General features: G+C 55.2%; 1 protein-coding gene across 20 annotated transcripts in view; it reads left to right on the top strand.

Annotated features, from left to right (window-relative positions):
* MYO18A (myosin XVIIIA) overlaps positions 1-22,859 on the top strand; it is a 102,453-nt gene extending 79,594 nt beyond the window's left edge. For 14 of the 20 annotated variants that reach the window (XM_074388434.1, XM_039475911.2, XM_039475912.2 and 11 more), the window contains 16 exons: positions 316-470; positions 2,175-2,298; positions 2,384-2,584; positions 3,158-3,268; positions 3,777-3,881; positions 4,203-4,349; positions 4,735-4,848; positions 6,209-6,325; positions 6,518-6,601; positions 7,040-7,177; positions 9,770-9,955; positions 10,302-10,441; positions 11,225-11,269; positions 14,414-14,536; positions 15,825-17,104; positions 21,938-22,029. In XM_074388434.1, coding sequence (XP_074244535.1) covers positions 316-470; positions 2,175-2,298; positions 2,384-2,584; positions 3,158-3,268; positions 3,777-3,881; positions 4,203-4,349; positions 4,735-4,848; positions 6,209-6,325; positions 6,518-6,601; positions 7,040-7,177; positions 9,770-9,955; positions 10,302-10,441; positions 11,225-11,269; positions 14,414-14,536; positions 15,825-17,100 — 3,066 coding nt within the window. In that variant the 3' untranslated portion in view covers positions 17,101-17,104; positions 21,938-22,029. Of the gene's footprint in view, positions 1-315; positions 471-2,174; positions 2,299-2,383; positions 2,585-3,157; positions 3,269-3,776; positions 3,882-4,202; positions 4,350-4,734; positions 4,849-6,208; positions 6,326-6,517; positions 6,602-7,039; positions 7,178-9,769; positions 9,956-10,301; positions 10,442-11,224; positions 11,270-14,413; positions 14,537-15,824; positions 17,105-21,937 lie in introns of all 20 variants that reach the window. The other 6 variants (XM_074388447.1, XM_039475917.2, XM_039475918.2 and 3 more) reach the window with 3 other exon arrangements.
* Positions 22,860-23,103: the final 244 nt, after the last annotated feature.

Below are 23,103 nucleotides of genomic sequence, written 5' to 3' on the forward strand. Positions count from 1 at the left end.
GTGAGGCAGGGGAGGAGCCGAGGCCTGTACCTGGGAGGGCCAGGAGGGGACTGGTGCCTTGTGTTGGTCCAGTAAATGTTGGGGGCAGGCAGTCCTGGCCTGGGATGGATCGGGGAGGTTGGCATGTTAGCCTCTCCATGCAGGAGCAATCAGGAGCAAGCTATCATTAGAGCTTCTTCAGTTCCCTGAGAGACCCAACTTCCTCCTGCACCCCTGGGTCTTCCCCCCACTCACCCACCTCCCTCCTTGCCTTCTCCACCAATGCTTCTGGGCCTCTCCGTGGCCACTGACTGTGCACCCCATCTTGGTCCCTAGCTCGGGGACCTGCAGGCAGATAGTGAGGAGAGCCAGCGGGCTCTGCAGCAGCTCAAGAAGAAGTGCCAGCGACTGACAGCTGAGCTGCAGGACACCAAGCTGCACCTGGAGGGCCAGCAGGTCCGCAACCACGAGCTGGAGAAGAAGCAGAGGAGGTGGGTGGGCCCCTGCCCTGGGTCCAGAGAACCTTCTGAAGCAACCAAAGCCAGGACAGCCTCCTTGCCCTCCAGAGAGGAAAAAAGGAAGGACCTGAATTTGTCCAGGGGTCTTGCCTGCCTGGTCATTCATCTTGGAACATGAAGGGGCCCCTTCCTGACCTCTAGGGTAGACTCAGGCTGTGTCTCCACTGAAAGCCTGCGTAGGCCTCAGCTCTTGAAGGTGCTCCCTGCACCGTGTGCCTGTCACCCCATGCCAGGAAGGGCACCAACCAGGACCCATGCAGGAACTGCTGCGCCCCTGCCCCTGGCCCCCAGCTCTGCTTCTCCCTCGCTTGCCTTAGCTATACAAACACACTCTCCTGACTAATGTCATTAAACTACCGTGCCACTTCCATCTCATTATGGTAATGATACAAAGGAGGGGGTGCCCTCACAGGAGAAAATCCAATCTAAATTAATTTCCCGGGCTGGGAATGAGGATGGGATGCCTTTATTAGCAGCACTGAGGAACCCACACACCCTAGGAACAGCAGGGCGCCCCAGGGAGCGGGAACAGTGCCCGTTTCTCCTCTGCAGGGGAAGGGTTTCTCAGCAGAGGCACCGGTTGCCTTTGTGAAGGGGCATCCCCACACCTAGGACCCTGGGAGTGAGGTGGCAGAACAGAGCCTTTCCAGTGACCCTGGGTTACCCCTGGCCTCCGGAACCCCCACCATCTCCCCAGCTGGGGAAATAGGAAGGTTTTCCATTCCTCCCACCCAATACCATGACCACCACTTCCCTCATTCTCATCTCTGCCCCCACCCTACCCCTTTACCCAAGGGCTGGCACCCTTAGCTCGACCCCCCTTCTGAGCACCCGATGGTAATGCCAGCTCAGCCTAGTTACTGTGCTGCCATGCTCCCCACTGGGCAACTTATTAGGTTTCGGCTGCCCGGAGTTTTCTTATTTTTTTTTGATGTGGGGTTGGGGTAAGGGGAGCTGTTCAATTTCCACAGGAACCTAATTAGCTATTCAGGGAAGGTGTTAAGAGGAATTTCAGCAATTTGCTCCATATTTAGCAGGAAATGGAAGGCTGGGAAGTGGAGGAGTGAAGAAAGAGGCCCCCCTGTGTGCCCATCGAGGCATGTGGCCAGCTGGGCACAGTGGGAATGCCAGCTCTGAACCCAGTGTGGGGTTTCCTGGTGGTGTCCTGCCAGCACTGCTGGGGTGTGTGGTCCTGGCCAAAGGCTGGTGCCCAGAGGCAGAGACAAGGGGCCGGTTGCTGCCCTTACAGTTGCCAAACTGAATTGTGGAAAGTGAGTTAGTGGAAGCAGGGTGCTCATCTCTACCTTCTTCCTACCCAGCCCTCGCACGGGTCCCTCATTCTTTGATGTGTTGAAATGGAGAATGTAGAGACTTAACTCCTGAGGAGGCCTGTTCCCCGGCCTGGAAGCAGTCTATGGGTCTCTCCTAGGCCTACTTGGTGAAGGGCTCACCTGTTTGAGTGCTCCCCATCCCAAATCCGGTTGCTCAATAGTGCCTCAGTGGCCTGACATGCCACCTCTAGATGTCGCCCCTACCTCACTACTGGCCCCACGTTAGGGCTGCATGGGTTCCCCCACCCCTGCTTGGGTCCTGTCCATGGCACCACCTCCTGACAGTCTCTGTGCAGGGGACCCCGGCTCTTCCCCCATCTGATGGAGACACCACGCTCCCTCACAGGTTTGACAGTGAGCTCTCACAGGCGCACGAGGAGGCCCAGCGGGAGAAGCTGCAGCGAGAGAAGCTGCAGCGGGAGAAGGACATGCTCCTCGCTGAGGCTTTTAGCCTGAAGCAGCAACTGGAGGTGGGTACGGCCACCCACCATCTGTGCCCTGTCCCCCTCGCAAGCTGGGGCCAGCCCTGCACCAGCCTCATCTCTTTTGCTCCAGGAAAAAGACATGGACATTGCAGGGTTCACCCAGAAGGTTGTCTCCCTAGAGGCGGAGCTCCAGGACATTTCTTCCCAAGAGTCCAAGGATGAGGCCTCTCTGGCCAAGGTCAAGAAACAGCTCCGGGACCTAGAGGCCAAGGTCAAGGATCAGGAAGAGGAGCTGGATGAGCAGGCAGGGACCATCCAGATGCTGGAGCAGGTACAGGAGGGCTTGGCCAAGGGAGGGGTGAGGTGCAGTGGGGCCGCCACCATCCCCACAGCCAGACTCAGGCACGGGCCAGAGGATCCCACCCCCATTCATTCCCATGTTCACTCGCTCACCTACTCACAAAATGTGGAGTGAGCACCTGATCTGTGCCAGCCACAGTGTGAAGACAATTAAGTGTTCGTGGAGCTTTCCACAAAAACAAATCTGATGGAGCTCTAGTAGGGAGGGGCTCAGGATGCATGGCAGCCGAGGGCCACAGGCCCAACCAGCCTGCCATCAAGCCACCAAGCCACCAAGTCAGTTCAGGGAGCTAGAGCTTGCAAGCAGACGGAGAAGCTGCAGGGCTGTCCCCACTCCAGCTATCTCTCTCTGGGCCTATGCCAGACCTCTAGTAAGGCAGTTCAGCTGCTCTGGAGAAGCTGTTGCCATGGGAGCAAGGTGCCAGCAAAGAGAACTGGCTGGCAGGACGTTCTCGGCCCCTGAGCCTAGCGAGAGTCACGCACAGGTGGGGAGTGGGTGGGCGCTGCTGAGGAGGGAACCCAGACCCTACTCCACTACCTCCAGGCCAAGTTGCGTCTGGAGATGGAGATGGAGCGGATGAGACAGACCCATTCTAAGGAGATGGAGAGTCGGGATGAGGAGGTGGAGGAGGCCCGGCAGTCATGTCAGAAGAAGGTAAGGTATCTAGGTACTTACCTGTCCAGCGTAACGCCTGTTCCCATCACTGCTTTTTAGTCAGGGGCTTTTCTGTCTCCCTGCCTCAGCCACATTGTCTTCTTTGTCATTCTGGGCCAGGAAGCGCCTCTCAGGATCCTGGCATTGGCAGGGATGTATTGGCTCAGAGTCTGTAGAGAAACTTGGGACCCTGAGGAACTAATGCCCTGCTGTGCTGTGCTGGTGCTGCCTGCAGTCAGTTAGCCTGGCCAGACAGGTCTCCACTGGGCAGCGATGTCTCCTATTCTGGCTCAGTTAGCCACCACATGTGGCCTGCCATCCCTCCTCGTCCTCCCAGGCTGCTTTGAAGCCCTAGAAACCTGGAATTTAGGTTCTGACCCCTCCATCAATATCATTGTGCTCAGGCCTGCCCCACTGTTTTCCTGGAGTGGGGGACCCAGAACAGAAGGGGCCTGCTTGGCACCAGGCACTAAAAGGACGGATGGGTCTCTGTCCCACGGTACTCCAGTTAAAACAGATGGAGGTGCAGCTGGAGGAAGAGTACGAGGACAAGCAGAAGGTGCTGCGAGAGAAGCGGGAGCTGGAGGGCAAGCTTGCCACCCTCAGCGACCAGGTCAGGGGATGCTCCACTGCCAAGCCTGGCCAGCTGCCTGCCCATGCAGCCTGATGGGTGGGGATCCTAGGCATGGGGAGCTGGGAACAGAGCTGCCAGGGGAATGGGGGTGCTCCAAAGAGCCCGTCGTCATCCCTCGTGGTATGGGGGCATCACCATATGTTGGCACACCCAGGCCTTTCTCCCTGGTTGGCATGATCCTGGCTCTTCCAGGATTCTTATAGGGATGCTGATAATGAGAACGTGGTGAGGAGGGGGTTGGGGAAGACAGGAGGAGGCCGTGTGCTGGTGCCCAGAACCCCAACTGCTGGTGCCACCCAGGTGAACCGACGGGACGTTGAGTCAGAGAAGCGGCTGCGGAAGGACCTGAAGCGCACCAAGGCGCTGCTGGCGGATGCCCAGCTCATGCTGGACCACCTGAAGAACAGCGCTCCCAGCAAGCGGGAGATCGCCCAGCTCAAGAACCAGGTATCCAGAGAGCACTGGCGCAGCAGAGCTTACCTTTTCCATTCTCTTTCTTTCTCTCTTGCTCCTCTCAGTGGCTCTTGAGTCCTTGGGAAGGAAAGTGACAGGAAAGAGGGGAGCCACGTGTAGCAGCCAGACTCCCCAGGCTCTGTGTGTGTCTACTGTCTCACCATCCAGACCAGGGTGGTGTGGACTGGGCCTGATGCTCACCAGCCCTGTCACAGGAGGAGATGCCCATGCATGCACCACCACACACCCATGGCCCTGGGACCTGAAGTGAATGGAGGAGGAGGAGGAGGGCATCTGGGCTCCCTCTTCTCTGCACAGCCCTCCTGTGCCCAGGGAATGGCTGACATCTCTCCCTGGGGTGGGGGTGGTCTGTCTCCAGCTGGAGGAGTCAGAGTTCACCTGTGCAGCAGCTGTGAAAGCACGGAAAGCAATGGAGGTGGAGATCGAAGACCTGCACCTGCAGATTGATGACATCGCCAAAGCCAAGACTGCGGTGAGGGACCAGGGTGCCTGGGCAGGGCTCAGGGGGCTGAGGCAAAATAGAGCTGCGACTGTGGCTCCCTTCACCCCAGATAGGTCCCTCCACACCAGGACTTGCTGCAGGAAGAGCGGGCCTCCCCTCCTCTGCATCTCCCCACTCTGAGCAGAGGCCTCAGGGAGGAGCGGGTGGAAGAGGGAGCCAGCAAGGGCCCATCTCCCTATTTAACCACCTGCCTGCAGGAGCTTGGCCGCAGGCCCCAACACCATAAATAAAGGCAGCTAATGTGGCTGAGGGATGTAAACAGGTGCCTAGAGATTAGCAGAAGCACCGATAAGAGGACAGGATGGCTCGGCTTCCCTCCCCTTCCCCCTGCCCAGCCCACTGACAAGCCCAAGCAGCAGCTAATTACAGCTCTTATTTAATGCCTCCCTTTTAATTCCCCACCTCTCCCACGGCCCATCCATCGGCAGAGAATTCATTACTGGGATGCGGCCACCGATACCTCCTTGGGCAGGGAATGGGACAGGGGAGGAGGCTGGGCTGGGCTGGTGGCTTTGTGGCCCCTGAGCTAGTCACCTGGCTGCTGAGAGATGCCAATCTCAGGGGCATGATTTATCCCCGTGACATTTGTGCTCCTCAGCAGTTTTCAGGTGAGTAATTCAAATTCCTTAATTGTGTTAAAAAAGGCTGTTATAAAATTACCATTTTATTTAAATCTGAGTTAATAAATTTCTTGGCGGAGGCTTCCCCAGCTCCCCACAGCCCAGTAACAAGATGGATGGGGCAGAGAAGGAGCCAACACAGTCATTTTGGTTTGGAATTACAGGCTAATAGATTCATTCATTTCCTGAAGCTGCTGTTGGCTCTCTTCCCCTCCCCAAAGGAGGGGACTGGCTGTGGGGGCTGGATGCCCAGGGAGTGGGTGGTCCCAGGGGAAATGACAGTCTAAGCCAGGAGACCTTCACAGATGTGAGGGGTCCTGGGGCCTGAAGAGGGCAGGGTACATGCAGGTCAGGACCTGGACTGATAGTGCCAGGATGATGGGTCATTTGTTCTGGGCAGACCTTTTCTGCCTTCTCATTAGCCTCAAAAGAGCTGCCAGGAAGCAGCTGTCATTCAGCTCAGAGGCCCAGGGTCTGCCTATACTGCACACAGCCCTTTACCTCATCTCCCTGGCCCAGGGCAGGGCAGGCAGCTTCCTGAGTGTCACTGGTCCTAGGACCCGCTCCAGTGGGCGGGCTTAGCCCATTATCATCTTCTCTTCTATGCCCCCGCCATTGGAGGTGGCGCAGGAGGAGGCTTGGACTTGCCACCTGGAGCCCACAGGCACACCGGGCCTGAGGCCCTCTGATCTGCCTTTGCCTCTTTCCAGCTGGAGGAGCAGCTGAGCCGCCTTCAGCGTGAGAAGAATGAAATACAGAACCGGCTGGAGGAGGATCAGGAAGACATGAACGATCTGATGAAGAAGCACAAGGCCGCCGTGGCTCAGGTACCCCTGCCAGGAGTGCCCCTCACACTGCACCGTCACCATCCTTCTGGTCTTCCTCATGGGTCTCCCACACAGCCACTTGTTTTGGGAGGTGACGGTGCGGGAACCTGGGTCCCCTGGTGTTCCAGCTGGGCTGAGCTAGCTGGATGTTTATGGGGGATCCTGCTTCTGATGCTCTCACCCCTTTCCCAGGCTTCCCGGGACCTGGCTCAGATAAATGATCTCCAAGCTCAGTTGGAAGAGGCCAACAAAGAGAAGCAAGAGCTGCAGGAGAAGGTGAGGATCAGGGGCTCCCTCAGGAGAGAGAGGGTGCCAGGGTTACTTCATGTGGGAGGAACCCCCAAGTTTGCAATTTAGAAGGTGCTCTTCTCTGCTATCAGTAATCCACAGAGCAGAGTAAGCTAGGAGCAAGAGCTAGGATTGGAGCCATGTCACCATAGCAGACATTTGGGCTTCAGCTGCCTCATTTCCCATCTCTATTCCCTCTCCGGTCCTTAGCTTTCTCCTTTCTCTCTCTCCAAAGGGCAAGATCTGTGCCAAGCGCTGGGGCAGATGGGGGAGGCCTCTGGCTTGGGGCCCCATTCTCTTTCCTCCCCAGTGCATCCCTCCCTCTCTCCGCCTTCTGGTCACCATGGTGATATTGCTTGCCCCAGATGCAGCCTCCTCCCTTTCTGGGCTCAGTTCTTTCTTCTTTTCCTGCCCCCCGACCTCTAGCTGCAAGCCCTCCAGAGCCAGGTGGAGTTCCTGGAGCAGTCCATGGTGGACAAGTCCCTGGTGAGCAGGCAGGAAGCCAAGATACGGGAGCTGGAGACACGCCTGGAGTTTGAAAGGACGCAAGTGAAACGGCTGGAGGTGGGTTCGCACTTCTCTCGGGCCACACCAAGCAGGGCAGAGCTGCCCCAGCGCTGGAGCTGAGCGTGCTCAGCAGGGCTGGGCAAACCCCTGGACACTCCTCAGAGGCTTGTGCCTCGCTGCCAGGCCAGCTGACGGGCGGGTGCTTCTCTCTCACCCTGCCTGGCCTGCTCTCTGGGTACCGTGGAGCCCGCCTGCTTTGCATTCTGTTTCCGTGCTTGCTTTCTGCCAAGGGACCAGAGCAGCTTAGCTCTTCGTCTTCATATTTTCCTCCACCACGTGCTCCCCCCGCCTGTTCCCCTCAACCGGCTCTCTGGCAGGGTCATAAATATGCAGCGGATGGTGCCACTTCTGTGCAGACTGGAGCCTCTTCTCTCATCTGCCCTCCCTCTCCTCCTCTCCCCTTCCCTGCTTTATTCCCTTTCTTCCTCACTTCTTCCCGCCCTCCTGTCTCTGCTTTTTCTCTCTCTCTTCCTTTTTCATGATTAGGGCCCTATTCTTTCTTCTCCCTTCATATTTTTTCTTCTCCCCAATCTTATTTCTTTCTCGCCCTCTTCTCATCCCATTCTCCTCTCCCTTTATTATAAAGTTCATTCTCTTTTTTTTTTTGTTTGAGACAGACAGTGTCTTGCTCTGTTGCCCAGTCTGTAGTGCAGTGATGTGATCATGGTTCACTGTAGCCTCGACCTCCTGGGCTCAAGCAATCAATCCTCCCATCCTCTTGCCTCAGCCTTCTGTGTAGCTGGGACCACCTCAGCCTTCTGTTTTTCTTGTTCTCCAGGCTGGTCTCGAACTCCTAGGCTCAAGCAATCCGCCCGCCTCAGCCTCCCAAAGTGCTGGGATTACAGGCATGAGTCACCAAGCCAGGCCCTATTTTTCTTTCTCTTTCCTTTAATCCTTCTCCTTTTTTGTTCACCTTTTCTCTGTCTTTTTATCCTCTTTCCTCCCAACTGGAGTTTACATATTCCAAATTCAATCCTTTTTCTTTTTTCTTTTTTTTTTTGAGACAAGGACTCATTCTCACCCAGGCTGGAGTGCAGTGGTATAATCTCAGCTCACTGCAATCTCCACCTCCCAGGCTCAAGCAATCTTCCCATCCCAGCCTCCTAAGTAGCCAGGACTATAGGCGCATGCCACTATACCGAGCTAATTTTTGTATTTTTTGTGGAGATGAGGTTTCACCATGTTTTCCAGGCTGGTCTCAAACTCCTGGGCTCAAGCAGTCCACCTGCCTCAGGCTCTCAAAGTGCTGAGATTACAGGCATGAGCCACCATGCTGGACCAATCCTTTTTCTTTCGGTCTCCAAAGCCAGCATGGGCCAGCACCTTCCATCTCTGGTAGAGCAGATAGCAAGAGAGAGGCAGAAAGGATTCTCTCCTGAGTTTACACCCATCTCACCTTATTTTTAAGTTCTTGAGTTTTTAAGCATTTGTCTCCATACCTTTGGTTCTGCCTGGGCCCTGTGTTGATGAGTGTGGTTGGTGAGGGGCAGCCCTACCACCTCCTTCATCAACTCCCAGTCCATGGAGCAGGCAGTTAGGTAGGGGTGGAAACAGGTGGGCATCTAGAGGGCATTAATAACCTGGAGACAGGAAGAGAGCACAACTGACCATCCCAAGGTAGGGTCACAGTCCTCAGGACAGCTGGAGAGAGTTAGGGGAAACTTGAGTTTATTTTCTGCCCACACCAACCCCAGGCTGGCTAATAATATTTTGATCCCTATTTTACATACAGGAAGGGTTACCCAAGGTCACAGAGCTATCAAGGGACAGAGAGGCCATTGGTCTGATGGACACGGGGCAGGCCCACAGCATCTGTCTCCTTTTCTCTTGGGCCTAGTCCCTTTCTGCACCACTATCTCTCAGGTTCCCTTCTGCTCAGAGTTTTGTGGTTTAGACCCATAGGATGTTAAACATGAACGGCCCAATCCTGTAGCCTGGCTCTGCTATTTTAGGGACATAGAGGCTAGAGGCCCAGTCAGAGGTAGAACCAGGGTTACAAGCAGATGCAGGATTCTTTGCTCACATTCAACCCCTCTCTCCAGGTCATTTCTTGCTCGGCATCCCACTACCTGGTGAGAGATTCATTAGGCTTAGAAAGATGCTCTCTGCTTGGAATCTGATGATTGTTTAGTCTTTCCTAATCCAGAACTCCAGTAAAGCCATTTAGCTCTGAGCACAGGATCTAGTTTTTGGGGCTTCTGGGCTCAGAGTCCCTGCGGGGAAGCCCTACTGACCTCAGAGGCCTCTACATGCCATGTCAATACGGACAGGCCCACTAGGCTATAGCCCAAACACTCCCTCAGTCTTGGTGTAGTAATGATGATAATAGCACCTTTCATCTTTCAAAGTGCATTCACATTCATTACCTTATTCATCCTCAGAAGACCCCTGGGGGGCAGGTGTTATTCTCCCCGCATTTTACAGAAAAGCAAGGGAAGCCTCAGGATTGCTAGCCCAGGTAGCCAATGAATGGTGGAGCCAGAGCTCTGACCCAGGCCTCCTGACCCAGAGCAGAGCTCTGCCACACCCTCCCTCTGCCTGGCTGACTGGCCTACCTGCTGTGTCTTTCTTCCCCACCTGCCTGTCCAGAGCCTGGCCAGCCGGCTCAAGGAAAACATGGAGAAGCTGACTGAGGAACGGGATCAGCGCATTGCGGCCGAGAACCGGGAGAAGGAGCAGAACAAGCGGCTACAGAGGCAGCTCCGGGACACCAAGGAGGAGATGGGCGAGCTTGCCAGGAAGGAGGCTGAGGCGAGCCGCAAGAAGCACGAACTGGTAACGCCCCCCCGTCCCCCACAGGCCCCACGTGGCAGCCCCCTGAGTAGCTGCTGAGTTTATGTCTCGCTTTGGCCTGGTTGGGGATAGGCTGCAAAGAATTCGGATGAGTCAGAGAATGGGAGGAAGGAGGAGGATATCAAGAGGGTAGACCAGGGAGCCAACGGCACTGGAGGCTCCCTCGGGCCCCACAGCCCAGCAGCACCAGAGCAGAAAAGGCTCTGGAAGCCTGGGTCAGCCCTCAGGTAACGCCCCCATGGCTGGGAGGGACTCAAAGCAGGCTTCTTCTGGGCATCTGGGGGAGAGGCTAGCCCTCCTGCAAACTGGGCTGCCCCCTCCCTCCTAGGAGATGGATCTGGAAAGCTTGGAGGCTGCTAACCAGAGCCTCCAGGCCGACCTAAAGCTGGCATTCAAGCGCATCGGGGACCTGCAGGCCGCCATCGAGGACGAGATGGAGAGTGATGAGAATGAGGACCTCATCAACAGGTGAGGGGTGGCCTCTGGGGCATCCGCAGCCAGCACAGAGGCTCTCTTGACCGCCTCTGGAACCAGGCCACCAGGTAGAACAGTTGCAACCTCTGCCTCCCCATGACCGAGCCACCACCCCACCCTCCCTTTACTGCCAGACCCCAGCACGGCCTGTCCTGCAGGGCCAGAGGGTGAGACAGGTACACTCTGAGTGAGGCCCCCCACGCAGTCGCCCCTCCCTGGGACCGGGCCCTCCTGCTCTGCCCGCTCAAGATGAGTTATTCCCCCGTTTAGCTGCATTTCCAATGGCGTCTGCCCCACTCTGGGGAGAGCAGAGATTTAAAGGCTGTGTTACTATGCCAGAGATTTTCTCATAAAACCCACCCAGGGAATGGTTTGGAGAGAAAGAGAGATTTGTAGTCTTAGGCGGATGAGAAAGTCACAAGGAAGGAAGGCCAGCAGTGCAGGGTGGCGCCAGGCCTTGGAGAAGCTCCCAGGGTTTCACTAGGCACACCCTAGACCTGCACCCTTCCCACCTCAGGGCTGGGGCCCCTTCTGCAGGCAAGTCTGGGGCAGCACAGAGAGCCTGCTGCATTCGGGCAGAGGAGAGATGCCAGGGACAGCCCAGATCAGGTTCTGAGGACAGCACTATCACGCATCCCCCTACCTGGTCTCAGCCAGCCAGAGCTGGCTTTTGCCGAGGGAAGAGAGGTCCTCAGCTAAGGGGTCCACCTTGGGTTGCCCATTCATTTAGTCTGTTTCCTCTGGACCCCTTGCCCACCCTTTTCTCTCTATTTCCAGTTTGCAGGATATGGTGACAAAGTATCAGAAAAGAAAGAATAAACTGTGAGGACTGGAGCGCATGTGCTCTCTGCCTGTCCTCGAGGGTGTCTAACCACCCCTAACACTGGCTCACACCCTGGGGCCGCTGCACGCCGCATGTGGACACAGCCTCCCCACACTCACGCCTCGCTGGTCTCTAACACTAACACTCTGACTCTGTCCTCGGGGGAGGCTGGGAGTGGGCAATGAGGTGTGCTCCCTGGAAGGCTGGGGCTGGCCTGGGCACCCTTGCTAGGTAGGATGGGGGGCTCCAGCAGAAAGGAAGGCACAGCCTATTCGAGAAGTCGACCTTCCTGAGCTCCAGCACGTTTCTCCCTCAAAAACCAAGTGTGGCCATCTCTCTGGCCTATTTCTCTGGGAGAAAGTCTGTTTGGGCTGGATCTGTCCACATCCTTGGGCTTCTTGGGAGCCTGAGCTGCCTGAAAGAAGCGGGTATGTTTCATCTTTAAAGGTTTGCCACCTTCTCTTGGCAGACAAGGGTGGAAGGTGAGGGGCATCTCCGAGTTTCTTGTTTGGAGAAGGCATTCAGGCAGCTAATCATGGGCTGCGCTGCTGTGGCGGGGGAAGGGAACACAGCCAGATGTGTTTACTTTACTCCCTGCGGCACCGTGGGCAGAGGGAGGCCCTGGCGGCATGTGTGCTGGTGCTGTCTGTCAGGTGGCGGGAAGCCCAGGAAATCCACCCCTCTCTTTTCCCTCTTTCTGGGCGGGAGCTGGACAGCAAATGCAGATGCGCAGGCCTTCAGGCAGAGCAGGCTGATCCTCCATCAAGTTCGACAGGGTTGTTTTTTGGAGGCTGTTTTTCCAGCGTGGCATTGGGTTTCTTCCCCCACTCTCTCTTGCCTGGTGGGCCCCCTCCCCTGGCCAAGATGGGCTGGTGGCAGCACACAGGACTTGGTGAGAGCTAATGATAAATGTAATAGTGTGTAACAGTGATAGAGGGCCGCTGGAGCCTGGTTGTCACACACAATTAATATCCCCCGCCGTTCTGTCTCCGTTTGTTTGTTCCCCCGCGATTCAGCTCCCAGTTAACTAATAGCACATGAGCCCGGACATAAATTGTATTTGACGCAAGGTTTAATTCCGACCATTTAAAACTTCAACTGCCCCCTGAGCCTTCCTGCCCCTGGAGTTTGTTTATGGGCCTGATTATTTAAGGAAAAGAACATCTTCTAGATGCTTGCAACTAAAAAGAAGGTGAGGGCAGGCAGGCCAGCTTGGCAACCCATCCACTGCTCTGAATGTAAGGAGGAAAATTCATATTCTGGACCCACAACTGTCTGTCCCCTGTGTGTTTCAACCCTGCCATCCTTGGGCAGTAAGAGCTTCAAGGGCTGATAAAATGCGCATTTAAGATCATATTCTAAACTACTGCCAGGCGTGCACACACACAGGCACACCGCACACGCACACACACGCACACCGGTGTGCACTCACATAGACGCATGGGGACGTGCAGCTCTAACCAGGTTCCTGCTGATGGCAGAGAGGTGGTGTGGCTCCTTCCTCAACAGCTCTGGGCCCCAGCTCCAAGTTATTGAGCCCAGCGCACTAAGGCAGGCAGAAAAATAATGTTTCGATTTACTTAGAGATACAGTTGTTATTGCCATAACCTTAATGAAAGCAGTAAACAGCACAGTATTAAGGGAGATTTATACAGAAACGCTTTTAACATGTAGACATAGATTTTGCGATGCATACAGCACCTCCTTTCTAAAAGCAATCAATATGGTTATGAACGGCGTGATAAATTATAGGCTCTGAAGCTAGAGAGGGAGGTTTTTTGCATGGGTGTATAAATCAGGTGGTATTGGTGTTCCATGGGGCCCATGCACCACAGTAAATCTGCCAGGCTCGGACAGGCACAGGGCTTGCATTAGCAGTTTTGAGGCTGTCTGCTAAACTCCTGTTTACCCGGGGCATCAGCCAGCCTCGTCTTTGTTATAATTCTGCATTTGATGGGAGCCCATAAAATATGCCTCTTTATTCGCCTCCCCATGAGTTGGGCTTTCTCCTGGTCCCCAGAACAATCTGGTGGTTTTGTGTGTGCCTGTGTGTCTGTGTACACGTGCCTGTGTGGCTATTTATTTAAGAACATAATTCAGGAATGGAGCCATTCCTGTTGACACAGAGGAAAGGAAATGTATATCAAGGAGAAACTCTAGCCTATTCGTAGCAGGGTAACTTAGTGAGCAGACATTTTGCAGAATTTTAGAAGCAATCTTACCCAGAAGCTGTCTCCAAGCCCAGCTGCTTCATGAGGAGGGTGACCAGGACTTCAGCCTCAAAATTTGTGTCCTTTGGGCTCTCCTTTAAGTGCTAAGGTTGGCTCTGCCAGACGAAGCACTTTTGAGCAAGGGCAGGGGGGCTACCTGACAAGGCAAGAGGAGACCTTGAGCAACAGGGCTCTGGGCTGGGACTTTCTGAGCCCAGCTGGGTCTCCAGGGACAATTTAGATGCCGACACTGTTGCTAGTCCCTCTGGAAATGCCGATGCCTCTCCTTTTCCTTTCTCTGTTTCTTAAGAGCCAGAGAAGCCACAGGGTAGATCTGGGATATGGCCTGGGCCTCCTTAATCTAGAGCCCAGGTTGGTGCTGCCATCTGCTAAGGAGACCTCCAGCTTCAAGCTAACTCCAAATCCTATGAAACTCTTGCCTTCTGCTCTGTGGCCGACAGCCCAGCTCTTGTAACAAAGGCATGGAAAATGACAGCAGCTATAGCCACAATTTGAGGAGTGGCAGACAAGAAACAGCAGAGTAGTCCTCAAGGAGTCACCAAAGGACCCAGGGCTCCTCTTCTTAGCTCAGAGCCATTTAGGTGTAATTGACGAGTGGATGGTCTTTCGGTAATTCTCCTTGGGTTGGTCAGCTGAACAGTGGCCTGTCACAGATAACTGGCATGGGAGCTGCCTCCATGCTCCTCAGGTTCTTCTTGGTGGCTGTCACAGTGTGGCTGCTGAGTGGGGACAGGCTCCTTGTGAATGGTGTGCTCTAATCTCTCTCATTCTCCCCCCAACTCACTGATGCGCATGCCGCCCACATCCCCCCTGCCCAAGACACCCCCTGTACCCCCTTCTGCTCTCCTCCTGGGCAGCAGGTGCCCATCCCTTGCCTGGCTTTGCCTACCTTTCTGCTTCTCATCCCTACAGTGAGGGAGACTCGGATGTGGATTCGGAGCTGGAGGACCGGGTTGACGGGGTCAAGTCCTGGTTGTCAAAAAACAAGGGACCTTCCAAGGCAGCTTCTGATGATGGCAGCTTGAAGAGTTCCAGGTGAGCATGTGGTCTTGAGCTGGGAGGAAAAGCGATCTCATGCCACCTGGATCCCATGAGGGGAGGCCTGCGTCTCTTGCCTGGCGTCTGTGAAAACAGCCCAGGTGTGCTTCTGGCATGTGCATGAGCACAGGAAGAGGCTTAGTTTCTTCTTATCCAGGGCTGCAGCTCCCTTATTTTTCTCAGGTAATGTTTTCCCATTAGGCTCCGGGCTTTGGTTTGGCGTAGGTTTAATGTCACCTCCACTTATTCAACAAATGTTGATCAAACTTCCTGATAGTTCAGACCCTTGGAATCAAGACTGGGATGGAGCACAGGACACTCTTGATCCCACAGCCCTGGCCAGCTCTGGATCTCTGACATCTTACCATGAAAAGCAGCAGAAGAGGCACCAGTTCCACTGATTCTTGTCCCAGCTACAGGCACATCTGTCTTTCTCTGCCCGTTCTCTCCTTCCTCTAATCTCTTCAATACCCCCATGTCTTTCTTCCTAATAGCCACTAGGGGAACAGGCTCCCTGTTTTCTAGCCAGTCCTAGTCCTCTGATCACATAGACAGTCACCCCTGGAATCCAGAGCTTCCCCTTCCCTATCCCTTTCCGACGGACCAGTGTGGCAGTAGGGAGAAAGAACAGCCCTCAGCCCCCTCCCCTCCTAAAACCACATCCCTACTCCCCTCCCACAATATAGAATCCTCCCCACAACCCAAGCCCATCCTGATCCTCCAGGGCACACCTTTCCCCATCCCCTCCCAGAGACAGCAGGTAGACTGGGTAGGAAAAGTAACGTCCCTCCCTCCCTTCTCCAGCTCCGCTGAGGCCCCTTCCCCAAGCCTGGCCCCTCATCAGAAGCACCCAGCAGCCCCCTCTAATTGGTTTAATTTATTCGGCCAAACGACATTTTGTTATTGCAGATAATGCCGGCTTCCCCGCCCCACTGCCGTGGTTCACCACGGCGTGGCACGAGGCTCCAGGTAGTTGACAATGAAATAAATTGAACTAAACGTTTAGAGGGGGAAAAGTGATGAAATAGAACAATAGTCTAATTTACATGACATTCTCCATGAAGCTATTTTCACTGACGCAAATTATTTTGCTTCATTTCCTCCGACACTCTCACCGCCACTTTGCCAGGGCTGCCGTTTTCTCCTCCTTTCGCCTCCCTCCCCCTGTGCCTTTATTCTCTGGGTTTAATGCTTGTTCCTCTCTCTCTCTCTCAACCTCTCTCCCTCCCTGCTGCCATCATCCACGGCTGCTTCTCGCATCCTCCCTGGGAATGGCCCTCTGCAGCCTCTCTAAGGAGGCCCCAGGGGTGGAGGAGAGGCCGGCCTCGGTGGTGAGCTCCCTGAGCTATCGGAAGCGGCTCACCCTGAAGGACTCCATCGGGGGCACCGGGGATGCAGACTCACTCTTCACCTCCCTGAGCGAGCGGGCGGCCTCCCCCGAGAGGCCCCCGCGGAAGGCCCGCGTGGGCCCCAGGGAGGAGCCAGGCCCGGGCAGGAAGTCGGAGGAGCCGGGGGAGGAGTGCAGCTCGGTCCTCTCCGGGGCCGGGGGGCGCACGGGCCGGAAGCGGTGGGGCTCCGACTTCAGCCGGGCCTCTCCGGTCTCTGCACCCGTCAGCCGGGCCTCCTCGGCCACGCGGCGGGGCTCTGGGGAGGACAGGGCCGGCTCCTCCCTGAGCTTCTCGCTGTCGGGCTCACCCAGTTCCCGCCGCAGCACCTCGCGCCTCGACAGCCTGTCCAGGACGCTCAGCCCTTCCCTGAGCCGGGCCTCGGGCCTAGGCCGGGAGAGCCCCGATTCCCGCCTGTCCCTGGGCCGGAGCTGCCTGGACGAGTGGGACGACGGCGCCAGCGTGGCCCTGAGTGAGACCTGCTCGCAGTACAGCCACCCGTCGCTGGCCCGCAGTCTGTCGGTGCCACCGCGGCCACGTAGCTCGGCCTCGGCCGTGGACGAGCCTCCCGGCTCCAGCGTCCGCCCCGTCAGCCGTCACTCCTACCTGGACCCAGACCTGGAGGCTGCCATCAACGAGGTCTTGAGCTATAAGCCTGTGCCATTCCAACGGAGCAGCCTGGAGCCCGACTCTGAGGAGGATGACAGGAAGAGCATCCGGAGTGCCCGGAGCGCCCACCTGGACCCCCCAGAGCGAGCTGCCAGCATCCGCCGCTCCGCCTCCGCTGCCGATGTGTCCGGGCCCCGCAGCGGCAGAAAGAGCCGGAGTCCGCGAAGGCGCGGGAGGCGAAGGAGCAGCTCCAGCTCCAGCTCCAGCTCCAGCTCCAGCTCCAGCTCTGAAGCTTCCTCGGAGCACAAGAGGCGGAAGAAGGGGCGCTCTCGGAAGAGCAAGAAGTCCAAGTCTAGGAGAAAGAGAACAGAGTCCGAGTCCTCCTCGTCGTCATCCAGCGGCTCGACCGTGTCCAGCCACAGCCGCTCCAGCGTGAAGAAGGGCCCAGCTGCAGAAAGTGAAGAGGCCGGGCGGACGCACCGGCCGTCGAAGAAGGAGGAGAAGAAGCGCAAGAAGGAGGTGGACAGCCTGATGATGCGGTACCTCTACCGGCCTGAGAGCGACTAGTGCAGTAGGTGGCACCCAGCCTGGGTTCAGCATGGCGTGTCCCACCTGGTGTGAACTAACGTGCTCCCTGCCCCTCCGGCGGCCACCTCAGGGCCCACCCGCATTCCTCTCGGGCACGCCTGGCTGCCTCGGAGAGCAGGGGCCCGCCAAGCTGCTCAGCCTTCCTGAGCCCAGAGCCCCATCAGTTGATCTCGCCGGTGATGTCAGAGCTCCCGCTTACAAGTCCTGACCCTGGACCAGGGACAGGGACTGTCCTTAATACCTGCCACATTTTAGTCATTTAGCCCTCACAGTCGCTCCATAACAAAGGTCTCATTAGCCGGGTTTCATAGAAGATGAAGCTGAGGCTTGGAGAGGTTAAGTCACTTGCCGTGTGGTCACGCGCAGCTGAGAAGAGTTGTTCTTCTCAGGGTCTGAATGGAGTCTGCCCACCTCCAACCCTCTTCCCTTTACCCACTCCTCCACACCGCAGAGCACAGGGGTGACATGTTTACTGTGTGAGCCTGGCAGCACCCATTCAGAAGCTTTCCTTCATGGCCTCAATAGGCTGGGCCCAGGAAAGGTCCCAAGCTGACACCCCAGCTTTGGTTGGTGCACATCAGTGACCCTAAGCTCTTATGGGGCCTTTTGCTCAGCTTTCCCTCTCCCTCCCCCTACCCCACCGCCTGCAAAGCCACCTTCCTCTCTGGCATAGATCTCAAGCCTAGGAGTACAAGGTTCACAGGGCTGCAGCCCACACAGAACCACACCCTACAGCAGTCCCAGGAGATGCCTGACTCCCTCCCCAGCCTTCCCACCAAAGGCCCACACATGGGCGTCACCTCAGTTCTACTCATCTTGTAAAGTTCTAATGAATAGAAATTAGCAGCTGCTGAGTGACAGCCCCCTCCTGGCTCTCCTGCCTCCCCCAGCTCTTCTCCCTGTGGGGAGGGAGATCTAGCAGTTAGGCCCTTTATGCCCACACCCCCACCGTGGAAAAAGGGCAGAGCCTGACTCATTGGAATCCCATTGTTGCCAGTTTCCCTGGTGGGTGGTGACATTTTAGATCACCCTGCTGATGTGAAGCTGTTTTCGGCATGGTGCCCTTCCAGGGCAAGCTTGCTGCTTCCCAGGAGGTATGACCCCCGAGTGCAGCCCCCTGGGGCACGGGCATTTATTTCCCAGATGCATGAACTAACACACCTGTCGCATGCTTGTGCTATGGAGCAGCTGGACACCCAGGCTGACTTTGAATGGATTATACCAAAAGGGACTGATTTAAGACCTTTTAAGGAATGGAGCAAGTGAAATGGCTCAGCCCTGCTCTGTCACTTCCCCCATGCAGCAGATGGTTACTGAGTGCTCCAGGAGGAACAGGAAGCATCTCTGTTGTACTAGGGAACCAGTGTTGGCTCCATAGTTAAGACAAGAGTCGGCTGGGCACGGCGGCTCACACCTGTAATCCCAGCACTTTGGGAAGCCAAGGCAGACAGATCACCTGAGGTCAGGAGCTTGAGGTCAGCCTGGCCAAGATGGTGAAACCCTGTCTCTACCAAAAATAAAAAAACTAGCTGAGCGTGGTGGTGTGCGCTTATAGTCCCGGCTACTCGGGAGGCAGAGGCAGAAGAATTGCTTGAACCCGGGAGCCGGAGATTGCAATGAACCGAGATCTCATCGCTGCACTCCAGCCTGGGTGACAGAGTGAGACTCCATCTCAAAAAAAAAAAAAGTTAAAATATTTTGTCAGCCATCTTAGCCTTCCCCTTAGCAGCCCTGCTAAGTGCCCCACACCCCTAAGGCAGGAAGTCAGCTGATGGACCCAGGAGAGATGTTTGGAAAGCAAAGAGGGCCAGGCTTTTCTGCACACTGTGCCTCTACCCCAAGAAGGACATGGGCCTAAAGCTGAGCCATCCCACACTGACTGGCGACTGGCAGATTTCAGACCCCAGTGCCCTCAGCCCACCATCATCCTTGACCCCACAATCAGCAAGAACAAAAAACCAAAAGACTGTTTCTTCCACCAGTCACCAGCGCAGTTCCTCTTTTCCACCAGGAAAGCCGGAGTAGCCCTGACACCCTATACACCATCACCTCCAAGAAGGATTGGATTCACTGTTGGTAGAGTGGCACCAAGCCAGAACCTAGCTAAGCAACACTGAGCCAGAGGGAAAAGGCCTGGGGAGGGAAGACCTCAGTAGCACTTAGCATCAACTGGCTTTGGGGTGGGGGCATGGGACGGAGCAGTTGCTTAGTTTCCCATCTGATAATGAGGACCAGCGAGAATTTGCAGCAGGAATGCAGCTTCCATAATAAAGTCAAGGGGAGGGAAGCTGCTGCCTTGGGCTTGCCTGGCGGGAATTACCTTATGTACCAAATTGTTTGTGACAGCGCTGAGCAGGAGACACTGGCTTGTGGGGAGGAAGGCTTTTTTAAACAATTTGGTTAAAATGTTCAAATTGCCTGCCCTGACTCTTGCCCTGGAGAGGAGGGCAGCTGCCTGCTGTTAGCTCCCTGATGGCTGGAGCAGTGGACGCCACTAAGGAGACTGGCTAAAGATCACCCAAGCTAGAGGCAAGAGCAATCTCGTGGGTCCACTGCCCAAGGCAGAGAGAGAGAGAGAGAGTTTACCACCTCCCTGGCAGCCTCTGCCGCTGCCCAGCATCTTGACGAAACAGTGTGGAAACCTGGGTATCATTTATCCAGGTGTCTGCCTGGCAAGCACAGGAATGTGGGTGTGGAGCCTGGAGCCCCCACTTTGAAAAGAGATGAGGCAGTGGAAAGGAGTAGAGGGCCCCAATTCAGCAGTTTACAGCACCCCGGAGCTCGCCAGCAGTGCCTCATTTGCGTCTGGATCCCAGCCCTGGCATCTGCCTTGCCCACCTCTGCCCACAAAATAACCCCACTGTCTTTCCACAAAGTGAGGTGCTCCTTAGCCTAACAGCAGACCCTGGCCCTGAGTGCCCAGAAATTCTATATGAAAAATGAGAACCAAACCAGGCTCCCACTCATTCAGAATTCAAACAACCCCAAAGCTAAAATAACTCCAATTTTTTTCTGTGTTGCACAGTCATCAGTAAGCTTTATAATTTTGTCCTAGAAACCCCCCACCCCACCCCCAGAGTCCTTAAGTGCCTTTGGCCTCTGAAAGTGAGACTCATTTATGTTCAGTCTAGTTTGTATTAAATGTGTTTTGTGCTATCCTGATTCCTTTAAAAATGGTAATTCATTCATGAGAAATACGATAACTATTAACCAGACTGCCCCATTCCTGAACCATTTTGCATAATTGAACATGTATTCTATCAGCCTCTTCCTTTCCCCCAGGGATAGAGAGAGAAGTATCTTTACGTAACCCCTGGCACTTGCCCAAGCCAGCAGAATTCAGGTTTGGTCTTGTTTTTTTTTTTTTTTTTTTTCCTCAGGTCATCCCATCTAGTGGCAGGGTGAAATCGTCCAAAGTCTTTGAGGTCTGAGAGTCCCAAATTCAAGTTTACATACTGGCTGTGTGGCCTTGGGCAAGATCCTTTCATCTCTTTGGACTGGCTTCCTCATAATATTTCATAGGGTTATTGTGAAAAGTAAGAGAGTCCTTCTCGGGTGCCTAGGCCACGTCTTCTGCACAGGAGTACTCAGTGACCAGATCTTGCCCTCTGTATCTCTCACTGCCACCTTGGGAAAAGCTGAGAACGTGGTCCTTTCTGCAGAACCTTGACTCCTCCTCTTTTGGTTTGGGGATAGAACTTTAAACGGGCTAGTAAACAAAGGGCCCTTTTCAGCTTCTTAAGTCAGAATTGTAGGCAGCAGGAACGTGGAACTGCTGATTGCCGAAGTTGGAACTGTCAAGGATCTGGAGGCAGGGCTGCAGCTCGAGAGACCCGGCTGAGTGTGGGGCACCAGTAGGAGAGGAGCCACAGTGGGCTGTGTTTTCTGCAGTTGCTTTGAAGCAAGAGTGCAGTTGAACTGACAGAGGCAGTGGAGGCAGGAGGAGTAGAGGAAGCTGGCCCTAAGGCTTTGGGAGAAAGAAAAGGGAAGGTGGATGGAACGGTGAGATGAGGCCCCTCTTCCCTGTTCAATGCCATGATCCTGCTCCATCCAGGGGAAAAGACCTCTTCACAAAAAGACCTCTCCGGGATAGCTGGAGGCCTCCAGAGCCAGCAGCCCGATGAAGACTCAGTTATGTTATTGTACTAAGAAAGGGGCTTTTCTCCTTGGGCCACCCTAAAACAGGTCTTCCCATCCTCTCCCTCCTGAGCCTCCATTTCTTGTGAATAGATGATGCCATGGTAAAGGGTAAAAATTCTCACAGGCCTCAGGGAGCTGTCATTAGAGAAAAGGGTTCCGATCTGGGAGTATTTGATGGGGAAAGCACCTCCTTCTCAGAGGAATCTTTTTAGGAATCGGTTGCCTAAGAGAACGTCTATCCTAGACAGGTTGTAATCACCAGACCTCTAGTCTCCAGGCCAGTGTGGTTCGTGGACTGCTTGCTTCAGCGCCTTCTGGAGAAGGACTGAAAATCCAGAATTCCTGGGTTGTACCCAACAGCCAGTGATTCAAGATTTCTAAGAGGGAGGGCCCAGGAGCCTGCTTCAAATTCTTATGCCCACTCGAGTCTGAGACCCACTGCTCTCAGCATCCCTTTTCTTTAAAAGAAAGGGATGGAGCTTTAAAAGCTTCCAGAGTCTCCTTCCTCTTACCACTTTGAGTATCTTCCAAGTAAGCCAAGGAAGGTTTTTACCTAACAATGTATGGCTTTTGGGGAGTGCCTTGATGCGGCTTTGTGAGCCTCTAGAACCAGAGGCATGGGTGCTTAAAGGTAGAAGTGTCGTTTGTCCCTAACCTTATTCCTCTGTCCCTGCAGCCCCACCAGCTACTGGAAGTCCCTTGCCCCTGACCGGTCAGATGATGAGCACGACCCTCTCGACAACACCTCCAGACCCCGATACTCCTACAGCAATCTGAGTGACAGCGACACAGAGGCCAAGCTGGCAGAGACCAATGCATAGCCCAGGGGAGTGGTTTGCAGCCCTTTCACCCTATGGCCTGCGGCTGCCTGGGCGCTTCTCCCAGGAAGTGGTGGAGCACCCATCTCCCCCACCCGACTGCTGCTCTGCATGGGAAACACCCTGACCTCCTTCTGTCAGGGGAACTTTCCGGGCTATGGGTGTCTGATGTCTCCACGTGGAAGAGGTGTGGGAAAGAGGAGTTTCTGGAAAGAGAACTTTTTGCTCCTCCCTGCCTCACAATGCCACGTTCTTGGCTTCTACCCTGGGCCACTGTGGGCAGTGGCAGGTGGCCTGGCACTGCATGGAGCCAGCGCGTTGACCTCCCTCTCAGCCCCCTGCTCAGGGACGGTGGACAGGTTGCCTACCGAGACACTCTAGGTTGCTGGGTCCATGGGGAGGATTGGGGGAGGAGCAGCGATGCCTTCCCTCTGGTGTGGGGTGGGGGCCCTCTCTTCTCGGTGCCTGCTGTCTTTCTACTTTTTAATTTAAATACCCAACCTCTCCATCACAGCTGCATCCCTCAGAGTGGGAGGGGGCTACAGTGGTGGCTGGGGCCCCCAGAGATGACTCGGGGATCTCGTCTCATCTCCATCTTCACTCTTCAGAGAGCAGTTCTTTCTCTGTGCAGCTGGAGACACTGGTGAGCAGAGCCAGGTCCAGGTTCTTAAGAATGAGGTGGGAGGGGCTCTCCGGTGCTTCTGGGCTGGGTTGAGCAAGCCTATGCAGACAAGGGTGCGTGGGGACCATCCACACCTTCAGCCCCCACCCCACCCTCTTTGTCTCAGCGTGTTACGTGCAATGACTTATTTAAGATAAACCCATTCCAACTACACCGGTTCAGGGCTAATCCAAGCACTGCCTCCCTCCTGCTCTGTCCAGGCTGCCTGGACCATAAACTCAACTCGAGAGGGAAGGCTTGAGATTGAGGGCTTTGTGATCAGAAAAACCGAAGATGGAAGTTTTGGGCCCTGCTCATTAGACATGGGTCCTCACCCTGTGTCCTGAGCCTGTGTCATTCTTC

Source organism: Saimiri boliviensis, chromosome 17 (assembly GCF_048565385.1).
Source record: "Saimiri boliviensis isolate mSaiBol1 chromosome 17, mSaiBol1.pri, whole genome shotgun sequence".
Classification (NCBI taxonomy): Eukaryota; Metazoa; Chordata; class Mammalia; order Primates; family Cebidae; genus Saimiri; species Saimiri boliviensis.